At 36.6% G+C, this 22,698-nt stretch overlaps 1 protein-coding gene across 13 annotated transcripts in view; it reads right to left on the bottom strand.

Moving 5' to 3' along the window:
* Window positions 1–22,698, bottom strand: part of TCERG1 (transcription elongation regulator 1) — a 68,596-nt gene that overhangs the window by 5,714 nt on the left and 40,184 nt on the right. For 5 of the 13 annotated variants that reach the window (XR_002126344.1, XM_019663518.1, XM_019663499.1 and 2 more), the window contains 10 exons: window positions 21,564–21,724; window positions 20,305–20,361; window positions 20,085–20,151; window positions 18,604–18,702; window positions 17,440–17,575; window positions 16,532–16,621; window positions 10,185–10,303; window positions 5,224–5,374; window positions 1,196–1,360; window positions 741–923 (listed from right to left, as the gene is read on the bottom strand). Coding sequence is in view for 12 of the 13 variants with exons in the window: in XM_019663518.1 (XP_019519063.1) it covers window positions 741–923; window positions 1,196–1,360; window positions 5,224–5,374; window positions 10,185–10,303; window positions 16,532–16,621; window positions 17,440–17,575; window positions 18,604–18,702; window positions 20,085–20,151; window positions 20,305–20,361; window positions 21,564–21,724 (1,228 nt within the window). In the remaining variant the exon portion in view is untranslated. Of the gene's footprint in view, window positions 1–740; window positions 924–1,195; window positions 1,361–5,223; window positions 5,375–10,184; window positions 10,304–16,531; window positions 16,622–17,439; window positions 17,576–18,603; window positions 18,703–18,949; window positions 19,001–20,084; window positions 20,152–20,304; window positions 20,362–21,563; window positions 21,725–22,698 lie in introns of all 13 variants that reach the window. The other 8 variants (XM_019663573.1, XM_019663552.1, XM_019663590.1 and 5 more) reach the window with 3 other exon arrangements.

The following is a 22,698-nucleotide window of genomic DNA, read 5'->3' as shown; positions in this document are numbered from 1 at the left end:
TTGCCTTCTGCACAGACTTCTGGGAACGCAATCAAGACGAACCCAGTGGGGAAGCAAAGGCAGGGAAGGGTGGGAAACGCCAGCTGTCCAGAGAACAGCAAGACCAGCAGCAGCACGGGGAGAAGCCGGAGGACAGGACAAGAGTGAGGAGAAGAGCCCCGCTGGACGAGGGGCAAGAAACAGGAGCAGAGACAGCGACGAAGAGAAGGGGAAACAAGTAGAGCAGCCGTGGTCTGGGGGCCTTCACTGCAGGGACAAAACACCCTGCACACCTCAACCACCAGGTCACGCAGAAGGATTTTCAAGGAAGTTCCAGGGTATCTCCTGGGGTCAGTCCACCCCCCGTCCTCCACCTCATGCCATCTACATGGACAATAACTGGTCATCACAATGATGACCCTAAATCAACAAACAATTTAAATTATGTTCAGCACACTTTATTACTATAGCCAGTGTGTAATCATTTAAGATGACTTCCATCAAGACCAGTAAAAATAAAGCTTTAACACTAAAGATTATGAATTGTCATACATCCAAAACATTTAATTTCTGAAAACGTTAAATAACTAGGGTTTTCCTATTTCAACAGGGCTGGTGATATGTACTCAATTTTAAAGGGCTTTATAAATAACTTACCAAGTTGTTTCCCTCAGGGTCAATTTAAAGAACACTAAATGTTCTCTAAGAGGTAAGGTGACGGATTGTACTTTACAGAAAGAAAGGTAAAAGGATAATAATACCATGTCAGACAGGAGAGCCTTGAAATTCTGGATAGCTTCTTCTCGTTTGTGTTGCTCTCTCTCTCGATCTATTTCTTTCGTTTGTTCTGACCGAGCCTTCTGAACCTCTCTCTCACGTTCTCGGAGGCTTGCCTCAATGCGGGCTTGCCTTTCAAGCTCCTTTTCTTTTTCTGAGTCTAAATTCTGTAAAAGTAAAATTACATTATCCTTCTTACCACTGCATTAAAACGTTTCCACAGAATAACTAGTTTACCAAATATAAAATGTCAAACCTAGTTTTTACCAAGAATACACCTACATACTGTACCTCATTTCCAAATCAACTACTAGAGATTCCTATATTAAGAATACCAACAAGAAAAATTCCAAACCCCCAAAGAGCAGCAAATACCTTTACAACACAATTATGGATTTTATTATTCCATAGTTACAGTACAAGCCAGCACAATGGTTACCTTGGCTATTTTTTCAATATACTGTTTGAAAAGGTCTTCTCTCATTGATGAACTATCCACAGCCTTGTAACGCGGATCACTCTCTACTTTGTCTTTTACTTTGCTCCATCGAGACTGACTGTCCAAGTGATGATTAGATAATAGCTCAAAGAAATCTGATTTAATCTGTATTTCAAAACAAGATGGGAGGAAAACAATGTGTCGTGAGAAATTCCTCATTAATGTTTGCAACAAACAAAAAAAGTTCACTTACTTACCTTAAAGATGAGAATAACAACTTTTTAAATGTACTCATTTAGAGTGGAATAAATTTTAGTAAAAGAGTATCAGATTGCTCTTTCATGAGAAATATAAGAATCAACAAATAGGCTGCCATTTAAAAATCTACCAAATTCAAAACTAATCATATTCTCCAATGAAATTATTCAAATATAGAAAAAACTTTTATATTGTTTATAACGTTTGATCTCAGCACTGCCGTATTTTCATAAGGAATATGAATTTGGAGTTATTTTTAGCTAAGATCCAGCTTATGAACTGATAGTAAAATATTTTAGCATCAAGATGATAAAAATGATTTATTTTAGAAAGTAAATAAAATTTTTTGTTTGTTAAAATACGGGAATTTAGAAATAGTTGAGCACAAATAGCAAGTCTTATTCATTACAAATCTAAAACTATACTGTCAAATGCCTAAAAACAAATAAATAGGGTAAATTTTTATACTTTGGTTTAAAAAAGAGCAATGTTTGTAACATTATATTCAAGAATATTATAGCATTTCTGTTGGTCATAATTAATTAATCATTACTAAAAAAACTACATTCACATTTTCTGTATTTTTTAGCCATTAAACATGTATGCCTTTACCGTTACACAACTCAGATTACAAGTGTTAATGAAATGACATATTTAACAACTGAAGTACCAAGTTAGTGACATTATACCAAAGGTATTAAATAATATTAATCCTTTAGTATCAACATATACTTACTTAGGACCCCTCTCCCAAACTGTGTTTATAAGAGTTTTTAAATAGGGGAAGGGCTAAAGGAGGCATTTATCTTCATGCACCACTGAGGACCTGTTTTAAGGTTTAATCTCGTCTAAATCATTCTGTTCTCCTACCGGGGAAGATACCCAAGGTAGCCAAAGTCATTTCATCAGAGGATTCTGACTATGTCAAGAACCTCTCCTCCCTACACTGGTTCAACATGCTGCCTTCTCACCTCACCAAGGGCATGAGAAGTAGGAATGGAACCAGGATTTAAAATGTGTGGGCACAAAGTAAATGAATGATTCCCTCTGCCTATTCCAACTCTCTCATTTCTTCCTATAACTTCATTTCTCCTATTAGAGGACTTTCTGGAAAACACTTGCAAGGTTATAAGAAACAGTTTCTGTATTAGAGGATTTTTTTTTAAAAGACAAGAGCTAATCACCTGTGGATTTCTCCACTACTGAACTTGGCTCTTGACTGTTGCTTGGATCAATGAGAAATACTCATAAATCCAGTATTTCCAGACATGATAAAGAAACTGCTTGCTGTAGTGATGTAACATACTTTCTGTTCATCTTGTCTACCTTGTATCTGACACGATGAACACCAAATCCCTACATGCACATAACTAGAATGCTGAGTTTATAAAATTTATGTTATATAAAACCTGCAAGCTGTTATCAAATAGGAATCTTTCTAAGCTATAGTTTATATTAACTTAAAATAATTTTCAAGTATTAAACAAAGCCTGCAATGTAAAAATTATATAGTTTTTTAAATGTGTGGTGCATAACCAAAGTAAACTTTAAATAAAGCGTTAAATAAAAGTACCTTACCATCTAGGCTGTTTAATTTAATAGAGACAAATAGTCTCCTTGGCCTTAAGGATTAACTGCACTTGTGCAACTGCAAATGTGCTGTTCCAAAAGGTAAATTATTTGAACCACAATTTTATAAAAATTGGTTATAATAATAAATCAATTATAATTAAAAAACCAAAAGCTTGACAGTAGCTATACTTTGGCAAACAAAATAGTCTTATTAAAAATAAAGTTTTAGGAGTATTTTTTGTAAAATGGAAAATTACCAGTGAAAACTACATGAAAATGACTTGTACTCTTTAACTTGAAAATGCATATTGAAGGACTAAAAAGAGGATTTCACCAAAAGTTAATGTCCTTCACAGGCTTTTGACTCAGCTACTGATTCAATTAGAGAAGAACAAGAAAAGAGACACCCAATATACCAGCATACTAAGGTAGTGATCTTGCTATTCAATTACACACAGTTAAAACGTGATTAAAAACAAAACCAAAAAACAGTACAGACAATATACTTCATAAGAATAAATATACAGTGAAAGTCATGAAGAATGTGGTAAAACTTCATTAACCAAATACTTCTCAGAATGTGAATATAAAATATACTATACATAAACCCTTACTTTAAAGATTTCTGCTTTCATGGCCCAGTTAGTAATTGATTTTGCATTCTTTAAATTGGCTGAGAAAGTTTCTTTTTTTTTTTTTTAAATTTAGTAATGGTACAAAGCCAAACCTATAATTTAGAGAATTAAAATTTTACAATTGAAAAAAAATAAAGCTAAATATAACAGGTTTATTTAGTTGTAATGTCTATTTAATTTCATATTTTAATTAACACATTCTGGGCACAACTCTCATCACTTCATAAGGAAACATACTAAAAAAATGTAAAGTACCGGAACTGCGGGAGGCTAAAGTCACCACACAGAGAGATACCAATTCTTTCCTCACTAGGGAATCCCATAATACTTTGCGTATCAGTGATTGATAGCTGTCAGAACTGAAATGATTGACAGGCCGCACAGCACAAAACTGTAAACTCTATCCACTTGTTATAAAACAGAATACATAAAATAGTTACATTAAAAAAGTATTTAAGAAAAAAAAATTAGTTAATGCAGAGAAAAACATTTAATTTGTATAAAAGCAATAATACAAATCATACCATATCAATCATTTATTTACTTGGTTTAATTAAATAGGTTACGACTAAAAGTCAAAAGTAACAAACAATTAACATGTTTCTAATACAACGCATAAGATGTTTAAGTAGAACTCATTTTGCACATTTACTCCGAGAAGTATAATCATTTACCAAAAAAATGTTAAAACTGAAATAATTCTGTAAAAAAAATCTACTTTTAGGCCCAACAAATCAGAAAATTTCAAACATTTCTGACAAAAGTTATTTCACCCAATACTGTTGTTATTTTCAATGAAAGAGGCTTCTTCCCAACAAGAGTGATACTAATTCCCTAACAACATTTCTTAATAGAATTTATAATATTTTAACTTCCTGGAATAAGAGGCAATTTGAAATGTCAAGAATTGGTTAGGCTTCAGAGGTTCTTTTTCTCCATTCACAAAGCATACAGGGACTCTAAGGACAGCAGCTTCGTGTTTTGATGGCTCACGCACCACTGGTGCCATCTCCCTACCAGCCAGGCGCCCCAGTGGTGAGCTAGCTCCTCTCCACTCCTGACACTGCTATCAAATGACATTTGGAATTCATTAATCTTTAATAGCTGACCTTTAATTCTGATAAGCAATAATTCATATGTGAGATATGTTTACTAGAAGATTAGAAAGTCCCTAAAATGCTTTTAGAGGACAAAAAAGATAAAGAAGCTTTTTGAAACTTAAATGTTACACCCTATAAAGAATCTTGAAATCTTAGCCAGTCACTTGCCGGCACCAGTGAACAGAGAGGCCTAAACAACCAGCTGGGTTTACCTGGAATCTTAGTATTAAAAACATTTAAAGCAAACGTTTCTATGCAGTTTCGTGAAGCTACTAAAATAAGCATTATGGAAGTAAAGTGTTAGAATACACACATGTAAGCAATTATAAAAATTAACTTACAGGGCTAACCAGTAAATGTGGGTCCCACTGGGCCCACGAATACGATGAGCAGCACAGCCCAGATCAGTCCCTGCCCATTCACACCCCCATCAATCACACCACTGGAACTAAAACCGTCTTACCTTCTCACCTCTGGTCTTCGAATCTTCTTTCTCTTTCTTCCTTGCAGCTGCCACAAATTCATTAAACAAGGCTTCTCGATCTTTCATCTTTTCAATTGCTTTGAATCGTGAATCTTTAGCATGCTTGGCTGCAAATTCACTAAAAGTAGCTCTGTAACAAAACAGCAAGTGTGCTAACTTTGGTAGAGCTGTTTCTGCTTGTAGAAAGGTATAACAGAAGATACCATTTTCCCAGCAAGGATGTGTACCAAAGAGACAGTCCCAGCATGTATCTACACAGTGAACAATGAGCTACAAAAAGGAGTAAAAAGGGCTAAAGGGTGAAAATGCGGTTAGAGATTTGTATGGCGGCAGGAGGATCCACACATCAGAGAGCAAAGCGTTTACTGGTTCAAGAGACCCAGGAGTTCCTCTATTTCCATCCTAAGCGAGGCTGAGCCTGCTTCTAGCCACGGTGGAGTAACTACTGGGTTAGCTCTCCTTCCATAGGCAGCGTTACAACACAAGACAGAGTACAGAAGGCGACTGATTTCGAGCAGTGGCCAACAGGAAGCGCCCACTGAGGCACGCTGCACTGCCCTCTGTCTCAGGACAACTTCCCAAGGTACAGAGCGCTGGTGCCCAGGCAGAGTACAATGATCCCAACACGCAAGACGCAGCAAGGTCCAAGTATGGGTGCTAATGTGGCAGAGAAGAAGCTCTAGGGAGAGGGTGCCCCAGAAGAATGCCACAGAGGGATTCCCCAGGAGGCCACAGCCACGGCCAAGCTGTACAAGACAGGAAGACCACCCCCGTGCCAAGCTGCTACATGGTTAAAAGCAAAAAAGGGATACTAGAGACTGAATAGGGCTGAAAAAATCCCAGTAATAGACTGGACAATGACCAAAACATCCACAATGGAGACAAAGTTGGGAGGTTGAGAGAAATACCTTCCAGTTTCTAAGATCCACACTAACAAAGCATAAAATCAAACCTAAAACTAAGGTGATCAGCCAGTAGTTCTTGCTAACACAAGAATTCATACTCTTCAGAGGAAGATAACAGGCTCCAGGATCTCTACCTATTACCCACAATTTCCAATATTCAATTAAAAGTAACTGAACATGTGGCTCCACAGACAAAAACCTTAAAAGCAAATAGAAACAGAATCCAAGATGCCCAGATGTTGTCTTAAATACAAATACCTTAAAACTAGAATTATATTAAAAGAATTAAATCAAAATAGGTTCAAAGAATTAAAACATGGTCAATGAACAAATAGGGAGTTTGAGCAGAGATATGGAAAATAAAGAACCGAAACTGACAGGAAATTTTCACTGGATGGACATAACATGAGAGTAGAGATAGAATACAGAGTAACTTGGAAGTTAGATCAGTAAGAATTCTTTCATCAAAAGAGGACACAGAAAATAATATAGGAGGGAGGGGACAACAGTCTGAGGGACATATAAGATAACATCAAACACTTTGATATATTGTGTAATTAGAATCCTAAAAGAGAAAAGATGGATTAGCAAAAAAAAAAAAAAATACTGAACAAAAACTTTCCAAATTTAATGAAAAATATCAATGCATAGGTCCAAAAAGCCCAGCAAACACCAAGCAGGCTAAACACAAAGATGAAGCCTATGAAGGCTAATAAGGATGGGTATAAAAAAAGTTTCTTCATGAATAAAAGGTTTTATACAAAGCTTTCATATATTTGGATATATTTTAATATTTAAAGCTTTTTCCTTACATAATAAGAATTTACTCTTATAATAAACACTCCCATATTTAGCATGTTTTAAAAGGGAAAAAATAAAGATTATTTTCTCCTTTAAAAACTATTTAACTATTTTAATGAAAATTAAACTTATGTGTTAAACATTACAGGTTTTAATTATAAAGAAAAAACTGGCTGGTTAACTTCAGAATTTAAAACATCAATTGAAGATTACGAGTACCACTCCAGCTAACATTTACTTTAAGCTTTGCTAACCAGTCAGATTCTATACTCCTTTACATGCAACTGATATTACTCTCAAGATCTAATTTCATAAACTCAACATTTTTAACAACAAGATACACTGCAAACCTGGTTTGAACAATGAATATGTAACCACAATAAAATTCTAAGGTAAAACAGAAATGTATCTCAAAAAGGGGATTTAATGTAGTGTGTTAAATGTTTTCTTTTCATAATAAATTTAGCACCTTGCTTTATAATTTTAGGACAGGAAAAGCAATACTGTGATTAAAGAATAAACTTTTGTAAAAATGTAAAATTAGGGCTGGCCAAGTGGCTCAGCTAGCTGGTTAAGAACATGAGCTCTGAGCAACAGGGTTGCTGGTTTGATTCCCACACAGGCCAGTGAGCTGTGCCAAAGCTGAGCTGCCACTGAGCTGCCAACAGGTGGCAGGATGGCTCAGCTGGTGAGAGCACATGCTCCTAACAAAAAGGTTGCCGGTTAAACTTCCTGCATGGGATTGTGGGCTATTCCCACCCACAACTAAGATTGAACACGGCACCTTGAGCTGAACGGCCACGAGCAGGCAGCCGGATGGCGACTGGACTTGGAGCTGAGCTTGCTGCACCCTCCACAACTCACAACTAAGATTGAAGGACAACAACTTGGCTGTTCCCCTTCCCCAATAAAATCTTAAAAAAACAAAAAACAGTCTGTAACATATTTTTTTAATGTAAAATTAATGTGTAAAAGCGAGAATTCAATTATTTTACACTTATTTATATTACTTATAATAGGTAAAATTATTAATAATTTTTACCAGAACAGACAAAAATGAAGTTTTAGCACTGAATTTTCATAGAGATATTTTTATATGACTCCTCTCTTAACTCTAAAAAGCACTACTTTATAACAGATATGGTACAAGAATCCTTTTGCGGGGGAGGACAGCGGGGAAGTGGATGATGACTGGTGGTAGGGGATGGGGAACAGTATAGTGATCAGGAGTTGACCCGAAAGTTCCATGAAAAAAGAAAAACAAAGAAGAGGCAGGCACTAGAGGTAAGTAATTCTCCCCCGCCATTCTTTCCCTTGGAATAAACTCCAGTGCTTTAAATCTACAAACTCTGCTAAACAGTTTTGTGATAGTGATCTTTTCCCAGTTCAGAGAAATTTAGGTCAGTGGACAGTATTTCTCAATTTTAAATTATTCCTCCTTGTTTTCTGCTACTTACTAAAATTGGTCCTAATTTCTATGCTAGCATTAAATGTATCAATATAGCGATATAGCACAATGCCCCAAGTACTAAAACGCCCAGTTATGTACCTGATCTGAAGGAACCTCATAGCACAGATCAGGCTAACAATTCTATCTGCTCCAAAAGAACATCAGGTGGGTACTGTGATACCTTAAGACTTACTTCGTCAAATCCACAAAAGGAAAACCTTTGGGGCTCAATTATTCCCAAACCCACAAAGGGTTTTAATAGGTATATTTTGTTGAATCATTTGAAAATATGCTGCAGACACCATGAGACTTCATCTATAAATATTTCATCATGCATCTCCAGAGAGTAAGTCCCTTTTTCTCCATAACTACAATACTCCAGAAAATTACTAATTCTCTAATATCATGTAATAACAATCCATGATCAAATTTCCTCAACTGCCTCCAAAAACGTCTTTTACAACCCAGTCCCAGCTACTGTGCCCAGGAGCTTACCCTTTGGATCAAGAAAAAGCACAAGCCCACAGAAAGTCTGAAACTTTCACCTACTGAAGAATCTTACATTCTTCACAACCACAAATCCTCTACAGTAAGTCCTCGACTTATGAACATTCAAGTTGCAAACTTTCACAGATGCAGTCAATCATGCACCCAAGTCGGACTTAGGAACAAATCCGACTCACGGACATTCTCCCAGAATGGAACTTGTTCGTAAGTCGGGGACTTACTGGATTAGCTTTATTTCCGAAATTCGTATCAATGCCACAGCAGGTTTCTCTTCATATTTCAAATATAAAATTATAATACCAAATATACTTTCTCAAACATCATTCCACTGAAAAAAATAACTGTTTAAACAAGATGAAATTTTATGGAAAGTGCCATTTAACCCAGACTCCATGATTCTACCCTATAGTTTTAGAAACTCTGCATGTTCTGAGATATTCACAGGCCCCTAATACCACGACTACCACAGTTAAGGCATAGATAAGAAAGCCATCTCCCTGCCTGGACTGTTCTGTGTAACACTGGAATCTAGATGAAATCCCACATTCAATTGGGCAAGTTACCCAGTTTGCTTATGTCTTACTTTCCTTATCTGTAAAATGGGTATGATGAGTACCTAAATCATATTGGCTGTTTTGAAAATTGAACGAGATACTGTGTGCACACGCACATGTGTGTACATATACACACGTGCACAATTTAGGTGCATACATGTAACAATACATGTGTTAAGTTCACACAGGTATCTTTAAGGGCACATAAAGTACCCACTAATTGATGCTATTATTATTATAATGCCAGTTTAAAATGTCTCATTTTCTTCAGCCCATTACACATAATCAATACATATTAAGAACGAATTGGAAACGTGAGACAAAACTATAATCTAGACACTTAGAAAAGTGAAACAAAATTCAATCAAAATAATATCCCTGCTCTGAAACTTATTATGTGTGAAAAACACTTTAAGAAGACAGGGACAGATATTATTTACCAGTTTCTAGAGAAGGAAACTTGTTCCCACAAGGAAGCATTTAAAACAAAGACATCTTTCTTGAAAACCAATCTCTCTCTAGAGAACCAGGGATTCCTCTAAAGCAAATATATTAAGAATGAAGATTAGAAAGGCAAAAACTAATGATCAAATAAGAAGCTTTTCGTGTCCAAATATCCGAAAGATCATATATATAATTTTAAAAAATTATTTTCAACTGATCTTAGGAGAAAACACATACATACATACATATTTTGATAGCTGACAGTAATGAACCACATACCTGGGATTAAACTTTGCTTCTTCCATCATTTTTTTGAAATCTTCCTTGGCTTGCATTATTTTGTTTTTCTTTTCCCTGCGTTCTTCCTCTGCCCTGGTCTTTACATACTGATCAAATACCTATTACAAAATAAACCAATTTGACATGTTAGTCTTCCATGTAGATAATTTAAGTACCAAATTATGGAATCTAAGGGCCGACCAAGTGGCTCAGTTGGTTAAGAGCTCACTCAAGAGTGTAAGCTCTGAGCAACAGGGTCGCCAGTTCAATTCCCAGGCCGAGCTGAGCTGCCAGGCTTAACTAAAAAAAAAAAAAAAAATGGAATCTATAAAAAAAAATACTAAGTCACTATGTCTGCCCAATCTCTAGTAGGAAAAATAGATAACTATAGGTAACTCAATTATATGCAGATTATCTATCACAAGTCTTACTTTAAAGCTTCAGTTAATAGAAGCCTAAGTCCTCTGCTTAGGCTTCCAGAATAGAAACTAGTTAAAAGTCCCTGTCATTTACTTTTCCTATAAACTGAATACATGCTTATTTTTTAAATTTCAAGCAATTTAGAAATGTTTCAGAGAAATTAGTCCTCTCAAATCCCTTCTAGGGGGAAAAAAAAAAACCAGTATCAAGTTTATAGTTTAATTTTCCTTCTGAGTTTCTCTTTAAGAAAATAATTATTTTCACCAAAATGTAACCATGCTTTACATCTGTTCTATGTTTCCGCACTTAATAATGTATAGACAAGAGGATAAACTGAGCATGCACATCTATTTCCTGTCTTCTTCAAACACTAATAAAATGACAGTAGAGGGATATTTTCTTTTTCTTAAGCCACAAACCAACAAGAACAGGGAAATGGAAAAAAGAGAAACAGTAACTCTGGAAGTCTAAAAGCAGATGAACAAGAGGTAAAGGATTTGGTAGACACAAGAAAGCTGATCCTAAACCAACAGTCAAGAAAACAAAGCAATCATTTTTTTATTAGAGAATCCTCAAACAGCTCACGAATTGGTAGCACCAGACCCCCTTGGAAGTGAGAGTGGGGTACAGCTACAATAAGGCTGTTTACGCCTCCCCTCGCCAAGTTTATGTATCTGGGGCCACTGCCACTCCTGAACTTCAGTAAAAGCCAAGTAGCTATTCCCTAGAGCAAGAAGAGTTGGCAAGTCATGATCTCCTGGCCACACCTGGCCTGCTTCCTGCTTCGATACAGCCCAACCATAGTTTTCACATTTTCAAATGGTTGGATAGAAAAATAGCAAAAAACTTCATGACATGAAAAGTAAATGAAATCCAAATTTCAGTGTCCATAAATAAAGCTTTACTTGAACAGTCGTGCTCATTCCTTTACTTACGTTTGTGGGTGCTCTGGCACAACTGCAGTTACACACATGTGACAGAGACCATATGGCCCACAAAGCCTGAAATACTTATTACCTGACCCTTTATGTTAAAAACCTGCTGACCCTGCTCTAGAAGACAACACAGGATCTCTGGACCTGGGGAAATATGAGTTAGGAATGAGGCATGCCAGGCTGAGAATGCAGGAATTAAGCAAACATCTACACACCCAATATTACGACAGTTTTCTCAAAACCAAAGCAAGATCTGTGCCCTCCAGCCAGGAGGCTGGGAGGTCTTATCCAGAATCAGACTCACCTAAAAATTACTTGCTGCAGGGGATCAACGAACCAGCCTAAATCGCCCTACAGCAGGGTTTTCCAACCTCAACGCTTTTCACATTTTGGGCTGGATAGTGTTGAGCACCAGCACCTCGGCTATGATAACTGCCCCCGGATGAGAACCACTGCTCTACAATAAAGCCCTCCATCGTAAAGAGCCCAATTGTATGCTCGGATCGCTCAGTAAAACAAGAAAAACTCAAAGAACTCCTAGAAACTAAAAGACGACAGAAGAAATTTAAAAATTAATCGCAGAAATCATCCAGAAAGTTAAAACAAAAGGCAGAGGTAGAAACCAGGACAGAAGAGATAAGAAACTGTCAGAACAACCCAGAAGGGCAAATTCTGTCCCAGAATGAAAAAATAAAACAGAAGCAAACCAAAAAAGCATGGGGCCGGCCAAGTGGCGTGTTGGTTAGGAGTTGTCTTGGGACACCAGCTCTGAGCAGCACGGCCCCGGTTTGGATCCCACATGAGGGCCAGTGACACTGCCCTCTACAGCTAAGATGGTGAATAACAGCTCGACCTGGAGCTGGGCTGCCATTGAGTCATAGGCGATGGTGTAGGCTGCAGCCCCTGCTGCAGTGAGTTGCCATGGGCTACCGTGTGTAGACAGCAGCCGCCGTGAGCGGCCAGCAGCCGCAGTGAGCGGCCGTCCAGAAGCCGGAGACTGATCTGCCTTGCCCGGGGAGAGCGCAATGATGGTGCCAACATGGGTCAGTGAAGCAACGTCCTCCACAACTAGACTGAAGAACAAAAGGACAACAACTTATCTGTTCCCCTTCCCCAATTCCCCAACGCTGTTCCTTTCCCCCAATTCCCCGATAAAAAATCTTTTAAAAAAAAAAATTCAAAAAAGTAATTCAAGAAAACCTCCCAGAATTGAAAGGTATGTGCTTCCACATTGAAAGAACCAGCAAGTGCCCAGCACAACAGACCTTTCCACCAGGGTACAGAATCACCATGAAATTTCAGAACACTAAGGACTAAGAGGAGATCCCATAGGTTTACCCAGAGGAAATATAAAGAAACAGGTCCACATACAAAGGAACAGGTAACAGAGGCTTCAAGTAGAGCCAACGCCTTCAAAATCCTGAAGAAATCTCCAACTTCAAATTCCTTAGCCAGCCAAACTATTTCAAATAAGGATATAATAAACATATTTTAAAATATATAGAGCCTTAAATATCTGTTTTCTATGCATGTTCTCTCAAGAAGCTGCTACAGGGATGGAATGCACCAAAACGGAATAAACTAAGAAAGAAAAGACTTATGATGCAGGAAACAGGTGAACTCTCTCCCCCCAAAAACCAAAGAGATGAAGGAAATTCCCCAGGATAATGGTAAAGAGCTGCTGTCATCCTCAAAAATGACAGCGTACACCAGGTGTAGGGGTCAGCAAGTCAGAAGCAAGTCAGAGGCTCTGGAATAAACATCTTCAGGAAGATAAACAGGGCAGCACTCTAATACTTTCATAACACATAGAATTATTTGGCTCTTTAAATATGTGCAAGTACATCTTTGAGAAAAGACCAAAATAAAATGTTTTCTTTAAAATGCCTTAGACATCTTTCCAGATCAGTTCATATATATAGAAACACACACACATACACACGTTCGTACATGTGTGTATATATACATACATACATATAATATAATATATACAAAATACATACACACCAAAAAGTGTATACACATTTTAAGAAAAAAAAACTGTATTAAAATTGTAATATTCAATATATACCGATAACAAAAGATGAATACATGCCTGAAGCTAGTAAAAAAAAAAAAATTTGGAAAACAAAACAAAAAACAAACAAACAGAAGATGAATACCCGTCATGTGTATACATTTTTTTGGCATCCTCTGTGTGCGTGTGCATATGCATATGTATATGTATCTCCACCAGTCTGTAACAGCCACACAGAAACATCTATAAATGTCTCACCAGTCCCCTGCTAGGCATGTAGGTCATTTTCAATACCTCCTAAATATAGCACTGCAGTAAATCATGAAAGTATCAGCATGCTGATACGAAGGGGAGAGTTATTTCTAACCCTTCTCTTTCCTCAGTACATACTTTCTTACTTATAAAAAGTATTAAATTATAAATAAAATCCAAGTGACTTTAAATTAACTTTCTTTCCAGAAGCTGGAGAAAATTTCACAACCCCTTCCTCTGGGATAATCCCCGCCAGGGTTAGGAATTATTCTGAGAAAGAACATCTCAGAAACTTAGTTTTTTACTTGTATGTTTCCAACTTTCTCCTAATTATTTGTGTTGTGCTTCTCAATACACTTGGCTTTACGTTCTCTATTTTAAGCAGTCCTTTTCTTTTCTTTTTTTTCTAAGGAGGGTACAGCTCACAGTGGCCCATGCAGGGATCAAACCGGCAACCTTGGTGTTATCGGCACCATGCTCAAACCAACTGAGCTAACCGGCCACCCCAAGCAGTTATTTTCTTATAACATCAATTCACACACAAAATGTTATAAAAGTTAATAAGTTTGGGTCAGCCGAGTGCAGCGTTGGTTAAGAGCTGGCTTGGGAAGCCAGCTCTGACCAGCAGGGTCCAGTTCGGATCCCACATTAGAGCCAGTGACGCTGTGCCCTCTACAGCCAAGATGGTGAACAACAGCTCAACCTGGAGCTGGGCTGCCATGAGTCGCCAGCGACGGCGTAGGCTGCAGTGGAGCTGCAGCGGGCTTCCGTAAGCTACCGTGAGTGGCTGGCAACCGACGTGAGCGGGCCATCCAGTGGCCAGTGACCAATCTGTCTCACCCGGGAAGAGCGCAATGATAATACCACCACGGGCCAGTGAAGCAACGTCCTCCACAACTAGACTGAAGAACAAATGACAGCAACTTGTCTGTTCCCCTTCCCTGATTTCTCCAATGTTGTTCCCCTTCCCCAATTCCCCAATAAATTCTTTAAAAAAAAAAGTTAGTAAGTTTAAGTGAAGTTATAAAAGTTTTAAAGTAAGTCTTCAAGGATATTTAGGTTAAGCATTGTTCTAGGAAGTATGCTTAGAACAATGCATGAGACAAAGTTCCTGCCCTCACAAAATTTATATTCTGCCCGAGGGGACAGATGATAAGATAATTTTCGATAAGTACAGCTATGAATGCTATGAGATAGTAAGGGAGGCAAAGAGACAGGCTGATCAGAAGACACCTGGACAAGTACCTGAATGAAATGATGCAGCCAGCTATGCAAACGCCTGGGGAAAACATTGCAGGCAGAGGGAATAGGAAATACCAGCATGTGCCTGGCTTGTTCAAGGCCTGTCTAGGCCAGGGTGACTAGCATGAATAAATGTAAAGAGCTTCAAAAAGTTTGCAGGCACGTGTGTATGCAGAATCTTATTGGCCATGGTACAGCGTTTCAATTTTATCTTAAATAAAATGGGAAGCACTGCACAGATTTTAAACAAGGGAACACTGCCTTAATTTGTCACTTAAACTTCAAAATTAGTCTGGCTGCTGTGTGGAAAAAGAACTCGACTACACAGGAGCAAGAATGGAGGGAAGCAAGGTCAATGAGGGGCTCCGCTAAGTTCCGAGATGAAGCTCGGTGGCTTGAATCAGGGTGTTAGTGGGGAAAATGGTAAGCTGCATTTAGAGGTAGATTTGCTGACAGACTTGAAATTTACAGTGGGGACAAGTTAAGACTTAAGGCTGATGAACAGGTTTTGAAAGGGCCATCAACTCAAGTGAGAAAGACCATCACACAGTCATTTTTTTTCTTTTTGTTTTTAAAGACTGCTGTGTTTGAAATGCAGATGTAAATATATTTGGAAAGTCATGTCATTCTATTACAAGTACTAAAATACATGCCTGGCAGACTGTAAATTTCCTCTTTTCATAAAACTCTATGGTTAGACCTTCATGTACAAATTGTGTAGAGAATTATTCCAACCATTAAATTATAAACATGGAAAATGGACACTATTGTTGCCAAATGAAATCGTAAGGCTCACCAACACTACAGCCAGTGGCTCAACATACCAAGTTACAGGAATCACTGTCGGGTGATCCAGGTAATTCAGAAATTACGTAAGCTGGAAGTGTGTAGTGCTTTAGAGAAAGACGCAATCACCACGAGATACCTTGTTCTGAATCAAGGGAATAAATGGCAACTCAGTCACAAAACAACTCTAGTTCAGCAGAGACCCTGAAGCGTCCACCATTTCTCAAAGTTTATGGTGAAAAGACATTTTCACCATAGATGTGGACTTTGTGTGTGTAGTGTGTGTGAGACTCTCTCTCTCTCTCTCTCTCTCTCAGGTAGAATTTTAAGTGGTCTTTTTTTCCTTCTTACTCATCTATATTTTGCCATTTTTCTACCCTCAATTTGCATCATTTGCCCAATAAACAAATAAATAAATGCACATGAAATGAACTTTAAAATCTTCTTAGATCTAACCTTAGTGTGTATGAGGCCATAAGGAAAAGAGTCTGTGAGGCAATAACCACATCCATAAGGGCAAAAACATCCAAGACAGAAATGTCCACCTAGAGGACAACTGTGCTCTAGGAAACAAGATTGAGCTCTAAGATACGTTAGGGAAAGGAAAAAAAAAAAAGTGTGGTACTTTATTCCTTACGATTTAAAAATTATAGTGGCAAGTGGTATACATGTCTTAAACATTCTTTTCCTTTTACCTGTTTTCTCTCTTTAGGATTGAGAAGTAAGTACCGAGGATCAAACACTATCTTGTGCAACTCCTTCTCCCACGTGGAAAAAGCAGACACCTTTAAAATAAAAAATGCATTGCTCTCATAATTAAGTTGACTCTAAAAACATAAAGGTCATATAATTTTACTTGAAATCTACAGGACATCTGCTTAAAAAGGGGACATAATAAAAACCATCCTGAAGTTTCCATCACTAATAAATGACAAGCAGTGGGAGGCTAGCAATAGCAAAAATGTCCACACTAATTGGCTCTGAACATCTCTATATTATATAGAAATAACACACACTTAATTACTCATTAAAATAACCACTACTGTGTGACATTTTAAAAATCAGCACATCAGAAAAAGCCTTGAAGAGCTGTATTTTGATTTCCCACGCCTGCTCCAATCTTGTAAACAATGTTGATTTAAAGTCGAGAATTTTACTTATTCAAATGAGTCTGTGCACATAAACAAAACGTTGAAATTTCTTCTCAATTAAGCTTCATTAATAACAATAGCACAAAGTACCAGTTCTCCTTTAATCATAATCCATTCCGGAGATATTAAAGGAAGAATCGCATATACCTTACCTATCCCGGGTAGTCCGCCACTCCGCAATGTTAATACTCGTCTTACATTACTCACCAAAATTTAATGACCCAATAAATGTTAAAATGTTATTTGTACTTAAAAGAATAGTAAATGGCATTTAGTTAAACATGATATAATTAGCCAAGAAAAAGGCTGTCTGAAAAAGAACAGTAATTTGATAGGCTTCCCTTATCCCCCCCCACAACAAGAGCACTAACCTTAGATTTGACCTTTTAGCAAGACATATTTATATTACTTATACAAAACAGAAATATCTCCCCCAAAGATTGTTTTCTGACCCCTCTCTCTAGCAGCATGTCCTTGAACTGCTTCATTCGGGCCTCCAGAGGGACAATGGCCCTTTCTCGGGCAGCTTTAATTTCAGCTTCCATTGCAGCTTCTTTCTCTGAATCAATGTCTTTATTATCGTCTCTCCTATAAAAAATAAAAAACACAAGGCATCAACTGACAAAATACTAATAAGGAATCTTACTAAAATCTTAAAATGAATGGAACATTCAAGACTCACTACTGAGCAGCATATTTTTGGCAAAAACAAATTATACTGAGGGTTTCAAATGAGCTCTAAGGGATAAGCAACTTTCATTTTTAATAATACAGTTACAATGAACTTCTAATGATGTTACAATGGCTACATTGTAGGAAATTAATATACCTTTGCTGTGCTGTCTCTCCCTGACACTAGTTGATACACAAAATGAACTACCTTACTTAAAAAAAAATAAACAAAAACCTTATCTCACATTGCAGTAAAACTTTATGTGTGAGAATTAAACAGCACAGAATATAATTTTTAGTTCTTGAAATAATACAGGAAAAACAGTATTCTCCAAAATGTTTTACATTATAAATGCACAATACAGCTTTTACATCTAATAAAAATTGGTATGTCTTAGTAATCTCAAATACTTATTTTGAAAATAAAATTAAAATATCTACAAACTTGGCCAAGTAGATATGTGAGATATACACCTTACCTACCTGACATTTTTTTTACTCACTTTCTGGGTGATAAGTTGAGATTTAAGTTGAAGAACAGGTCCCAGAGAGCAACATAGGCCCAGGAGTAGTGAGGTGGAATTATAACTGTTCATCAATGTCTAAACTACTTCTTGCTCCTCCAAAAATGCACCCCAGGGCTAAGGGCAACCCTGTTGCTGTATGGTACTCAAGGGAGATTGTGAACACGATATTGAGTCACCTCTCAAATATCTGCACTATGAAGGAGGCCCGTTCATATGAATAATCAAAAAAATAATTAAGTAATTCAATAGCTGGGTGTGTCTGAACAGATATTCCTTCTTAAATATGATCTGCTAAGTATAAAAATAAAATTGGCTCATATTCCTTATGTAAACTTAAGGGAATTAGGAAAACAGAACAACATCAGAAAATTCAAAAGTTAAGGTAGCCCAGGAAATTTAAATGAAACTAAGGCTAACCTATAAATATGGTGAGAGGTAATTAACTTAGGGTATGAATCAAAAGAAATAGAAGACATAGTCCGTGACCTGCAGGAACTTAGCGAGATAGTCTGTGACCTAAGATATGCACAAAACAAACAGGTAAAAGCAATGTGCCCAACAATATATACCCTCTTATAATTTATTTAAGAACTACTTAAATAGTTAGAGTTAAAAGACAACCAAGAAATATAACTAATGAAAACAAATAATCTTTATAGAATTATACTAAATGAAAATGTCACAATACAAACTATCACTATCTATCTCAATAAAAGAAATAAAGAAAAACTAAGCCAGGAAAAATAGGCTTTTAGCTTTGTACCTAAATAGAGAAGCTCGGGCAATCCACATTAAGGACTTCTTTGACATTCTCCTGATAAAAGCAGTTAAAAACCTTACAGAGTTGTCTATAAGAACAAACAATTAAAAACAACCTAAAAGTTTAACATTGTAGGAACATCCAAAATTATGGTACATAAACAGAATGAATACAGTCATTTATAATAATTAAGAAAACAAATGTCTTATTCTAGTTTTTTTTTTAAAAGAACACAAAATCAGTTGATTACAACTAATAAAAATACTTATACATTTGGTCAAGAACTAAAAAGTCAACTACAAAAATAAAAATAGCTGTGTGACTGTGGTTACTGAGTGACTCTCTTTAATATCTTAACTTCTTTAACATCGTTGCCAATAAAGAAATTTTTTAGAAAGAACCACCCTTGACAGGGTTTGTCTTACTCATCTCTTTCATCTCTTGGCCGTAATTTGGCTGCATTCAATCTGCCCTTTTCAGATAAGGACTAAGATCGACCAGTCCCTAACGTCTTCAGACTTTCCTTTTTGCTGCTAAATAATGGTCCCATTGCCCTCCGCCCCAAACACCCACTACCCCACCCTTCCACCCCCATAATTAGTAACATTCATATTTTACCCAATTCTACAGAGCACTGGCCAAACTAATGCTTCCACTTAGCAACAGTCTCTTTCTCTCAGGACACTTTTCTAAGCACCTGGGTTTCTTTTCCAGAGGGTAAAATGACCACAGACTCAAGGGCTAGGGAAGTGATAAGTATGTAAAAAGAAGAGAGAAGTCTGTGTCTGCAGTCATGAGACTTCTGGAATGGTGTCTGTTGGGGTCTACATTAGGGAGGATATTTACTTTTTATAAAATCCAAGGCCTAATCAATGTCTGAAAATGATTTATCAATTAATTCCTAAAATGTCAGTTGGCTTAATAATATATATTTGAATAACCAAATCTTTTGCAAATCTAGCAACAGAAGGGACACCATTTCTACATTCTAAAGCAAAGCTTTTTAATGAGAACAATCATCACTTCTGTCTCCTAACAACATACACATTACCTGTCCCAATCGAAGAACTGACTGTGACCTAATCAACCTTTAAAAACTAACATCTACCTGAACTACATAAACTAAATTATTACTTACTTCCGTTTTTTGGCTTTAACAGGTTCATCTTCATTCATTTCTTCCATTAATTCTTGTTCTTCTTTAACTGCAAGATAAAATTTAATTAATCTCTGTCAGAATAAAAATAAGCAGGCAATTGAAATATCTAGGCGTGAATCCTTCTGCTAACCACTACAAGAACACTTGCCTGTTTAACAGTTACTACAAAGAAGCTACAATTTACATTTACTTCACTTACTTGCACTCATAGAGAACTGCCACTTTTGGATGGATAGCATTGTCGGGGTTGGGTGCCCTGGCAAAAATATTTCAAATGTTATTATGAATAGTTACATGCATATATTACACAATCTTTTCTTTTAAAAAATTCCTGTTTACATAAAATATCCAACCCATAACATGCACTCCTTTATAAAACATTAAAGCATGGCGATTCTATTTCCTTCTCTACTAATCCTCCCTTTAAATATTCAAGTCTTTTGAAATGATTCTTTGACGCATGTATTTATCAAATAAATGGATTGAATATTTGAAAATAAATTCAGAAAAACAGAAGCAAACCACATACTTTTGGGCATAATTCAACACTATGGTTATAAAGTATTGTCAGTATCACAGCTATAAAACATATTACTGGACAAGCTGGTGCCTCGTATCTTCAGTACCAAGTAGGCAACATTTGACTGATTTAGAAATCACTTGTAAGCAGAAAATGTGAGTACCACATATCCACAATCCATGAAAAGTTCTCAATTATTTTAAGTGACATATATTAGGGTTTGTTTCATTTGAAGTATGTATAAAATGATTCATTTATTATGCTTCTACATTACATGGGGGGATTCTACACAAACACATATCAATACAAGGGCAAATTACCAATAAAAAATATGCACTAAAAATTAGAACAAATTATTGTCTTCATTATATATATTAGAATGCTGTCTGAACATGAGGTAGATTAAAGATCATCTTTTAATAAGGTTTAAGTGTCTCTCTATTCTCAGGAATAAGGCTTGCCTTCCCTAAATTTCATCTAGCTTAAAAGCCTAATATAAATAAGCTTTTGTATTTTCAAAATTTTTTGTATTTTAAAAAATGTTAGTAAACAAAGTATTTTCAAAATACTCTCCGTTTTATTTCAGAAAATATGTAATGCATCACAAAAGGAGATAAAAGGCTCACTGAGGAGCACTTTAGTATTGTTAATAGGTACAGGGCAAACATCAGCAGTACCAGCATATCTTGTATTAACTGAAAGTCTCAACAAGTATAAAAAAACATATATAAACATTTTACAAAAAAATTTTTTATCCAAATTCTCGATTTTTTATATCACTAATACTGAATTCAAACTAGCATAGCAGTCTACTTTCCATTTCTCAAATTTCTTATACTCCTTGAAAATGGAGCGTTTTTCTAAACGGCCTCACATTTTCTGTCGAAATGTTAAAAGAATGTTAACATTAGAAGATAAATTCCTAATTTAAAACTTACTTAGTTTCTTCATTTCTTCCATTCCTTTTTTATGAGGGGGCTCTTGAATAATTTTATCAACATCTGCCCTTCCAATCAGATCGTCAGGTCGGTCCCACATAGACAGACGGGTGGTAGGATTATAGAAGAAGACCCGCTCATCACCAGTCCAAACAACACACCTAAGGATTGATTCAAACAGCGGCGTTACCTTACATTAGTTATGGAGCATATTTTATAGCTACGTCTTTTACTGTCATCCTGTCAAAAGGGGAGGCGGTGGTCATGAAGAAGGATATGTTTATATTACTAAGTTATTTATAGAGAACCAAACAAGGTTTTTAGAGCAAAAGAAAGCTGGCTGCCTAAGGTTCAAACTGCAGTTTAACACATTGAGAAAACCGGGAAAAGCAAAGCGACTGTGATCAGAGTTTAGAATGCACAGGAACTTGGTCAGGCACACTCAACTTGAGAATGCTACGCTTAACCTATCACAAAGGATGTGTTGAATGGCAACAAGTGATAATGCAACTAAGCATTCTAAAGCTAAAAGAACAGGTACCCTACCTATTACACAAGTCTTAATATCTCTTATCAAATCAGAATTACATACTCAAATGCAACCTTAATGAAGACTTCATATCTGATTTTGTCTGGTATAAAAAATAGAAGTACCAACTGAGCTGTGGCACTGCAGTCCACTACAGCTCACTGCTCCTATAAATTACAACCAGAAACTCAGACAAAATAGAAAAAAACAATTACGTGAGGACTCTGTAAAGTTAAAAAAAAAAAAAGTATGGAGGAGAGTCAAAATTTAGAGAAACCACTGCGCAAGTATAAACTTCCCATTTCTCCTCCCTCAAATCTCCGCCCTGAGGGTGGCCCTTAGGTGCCAGGAGCACAGGCAACTAAACTCCAGCAGAAACCAGGCTTTTAGGCCAAATAATCAAGTCCATCAACAGCTGCCAAGCTGCCAAGCCCAAGGTGACCTAGATGTTGGAATTATCAGACAAAGCTTCTATTGTTGAAATAATCAAAGATTTTAAAGCAGCAATTATAACTAGGCTTCATGAGATAAACAAAAACAAACTCGAAATGAATGAAAAGACAGGAGTTCTCAGCACAGAAATGGAAATTGTTTAAAAAAAATTTT

This window comes from Hipposideros armiger, unplaced genomic scaffold (assembly GCF_001890085.2).
Source record: "Hipposideros armiger isolate ML-2016 unplaced genomic scaffold, ASM189008v1 scaffold_11, whole genome shotgun sequence".
NCBI classification, from domain to species: Eukaryota; Metazoa; Chordata; class Mammalia; order Chiroptera; family Hipposideridae; genus Hipposideros; species Hipposideros armiger.
Note: the sequence above shows the minus strand (reverse complement) of the source record. Positions and strands in the feature narration are given on the sequence as shown.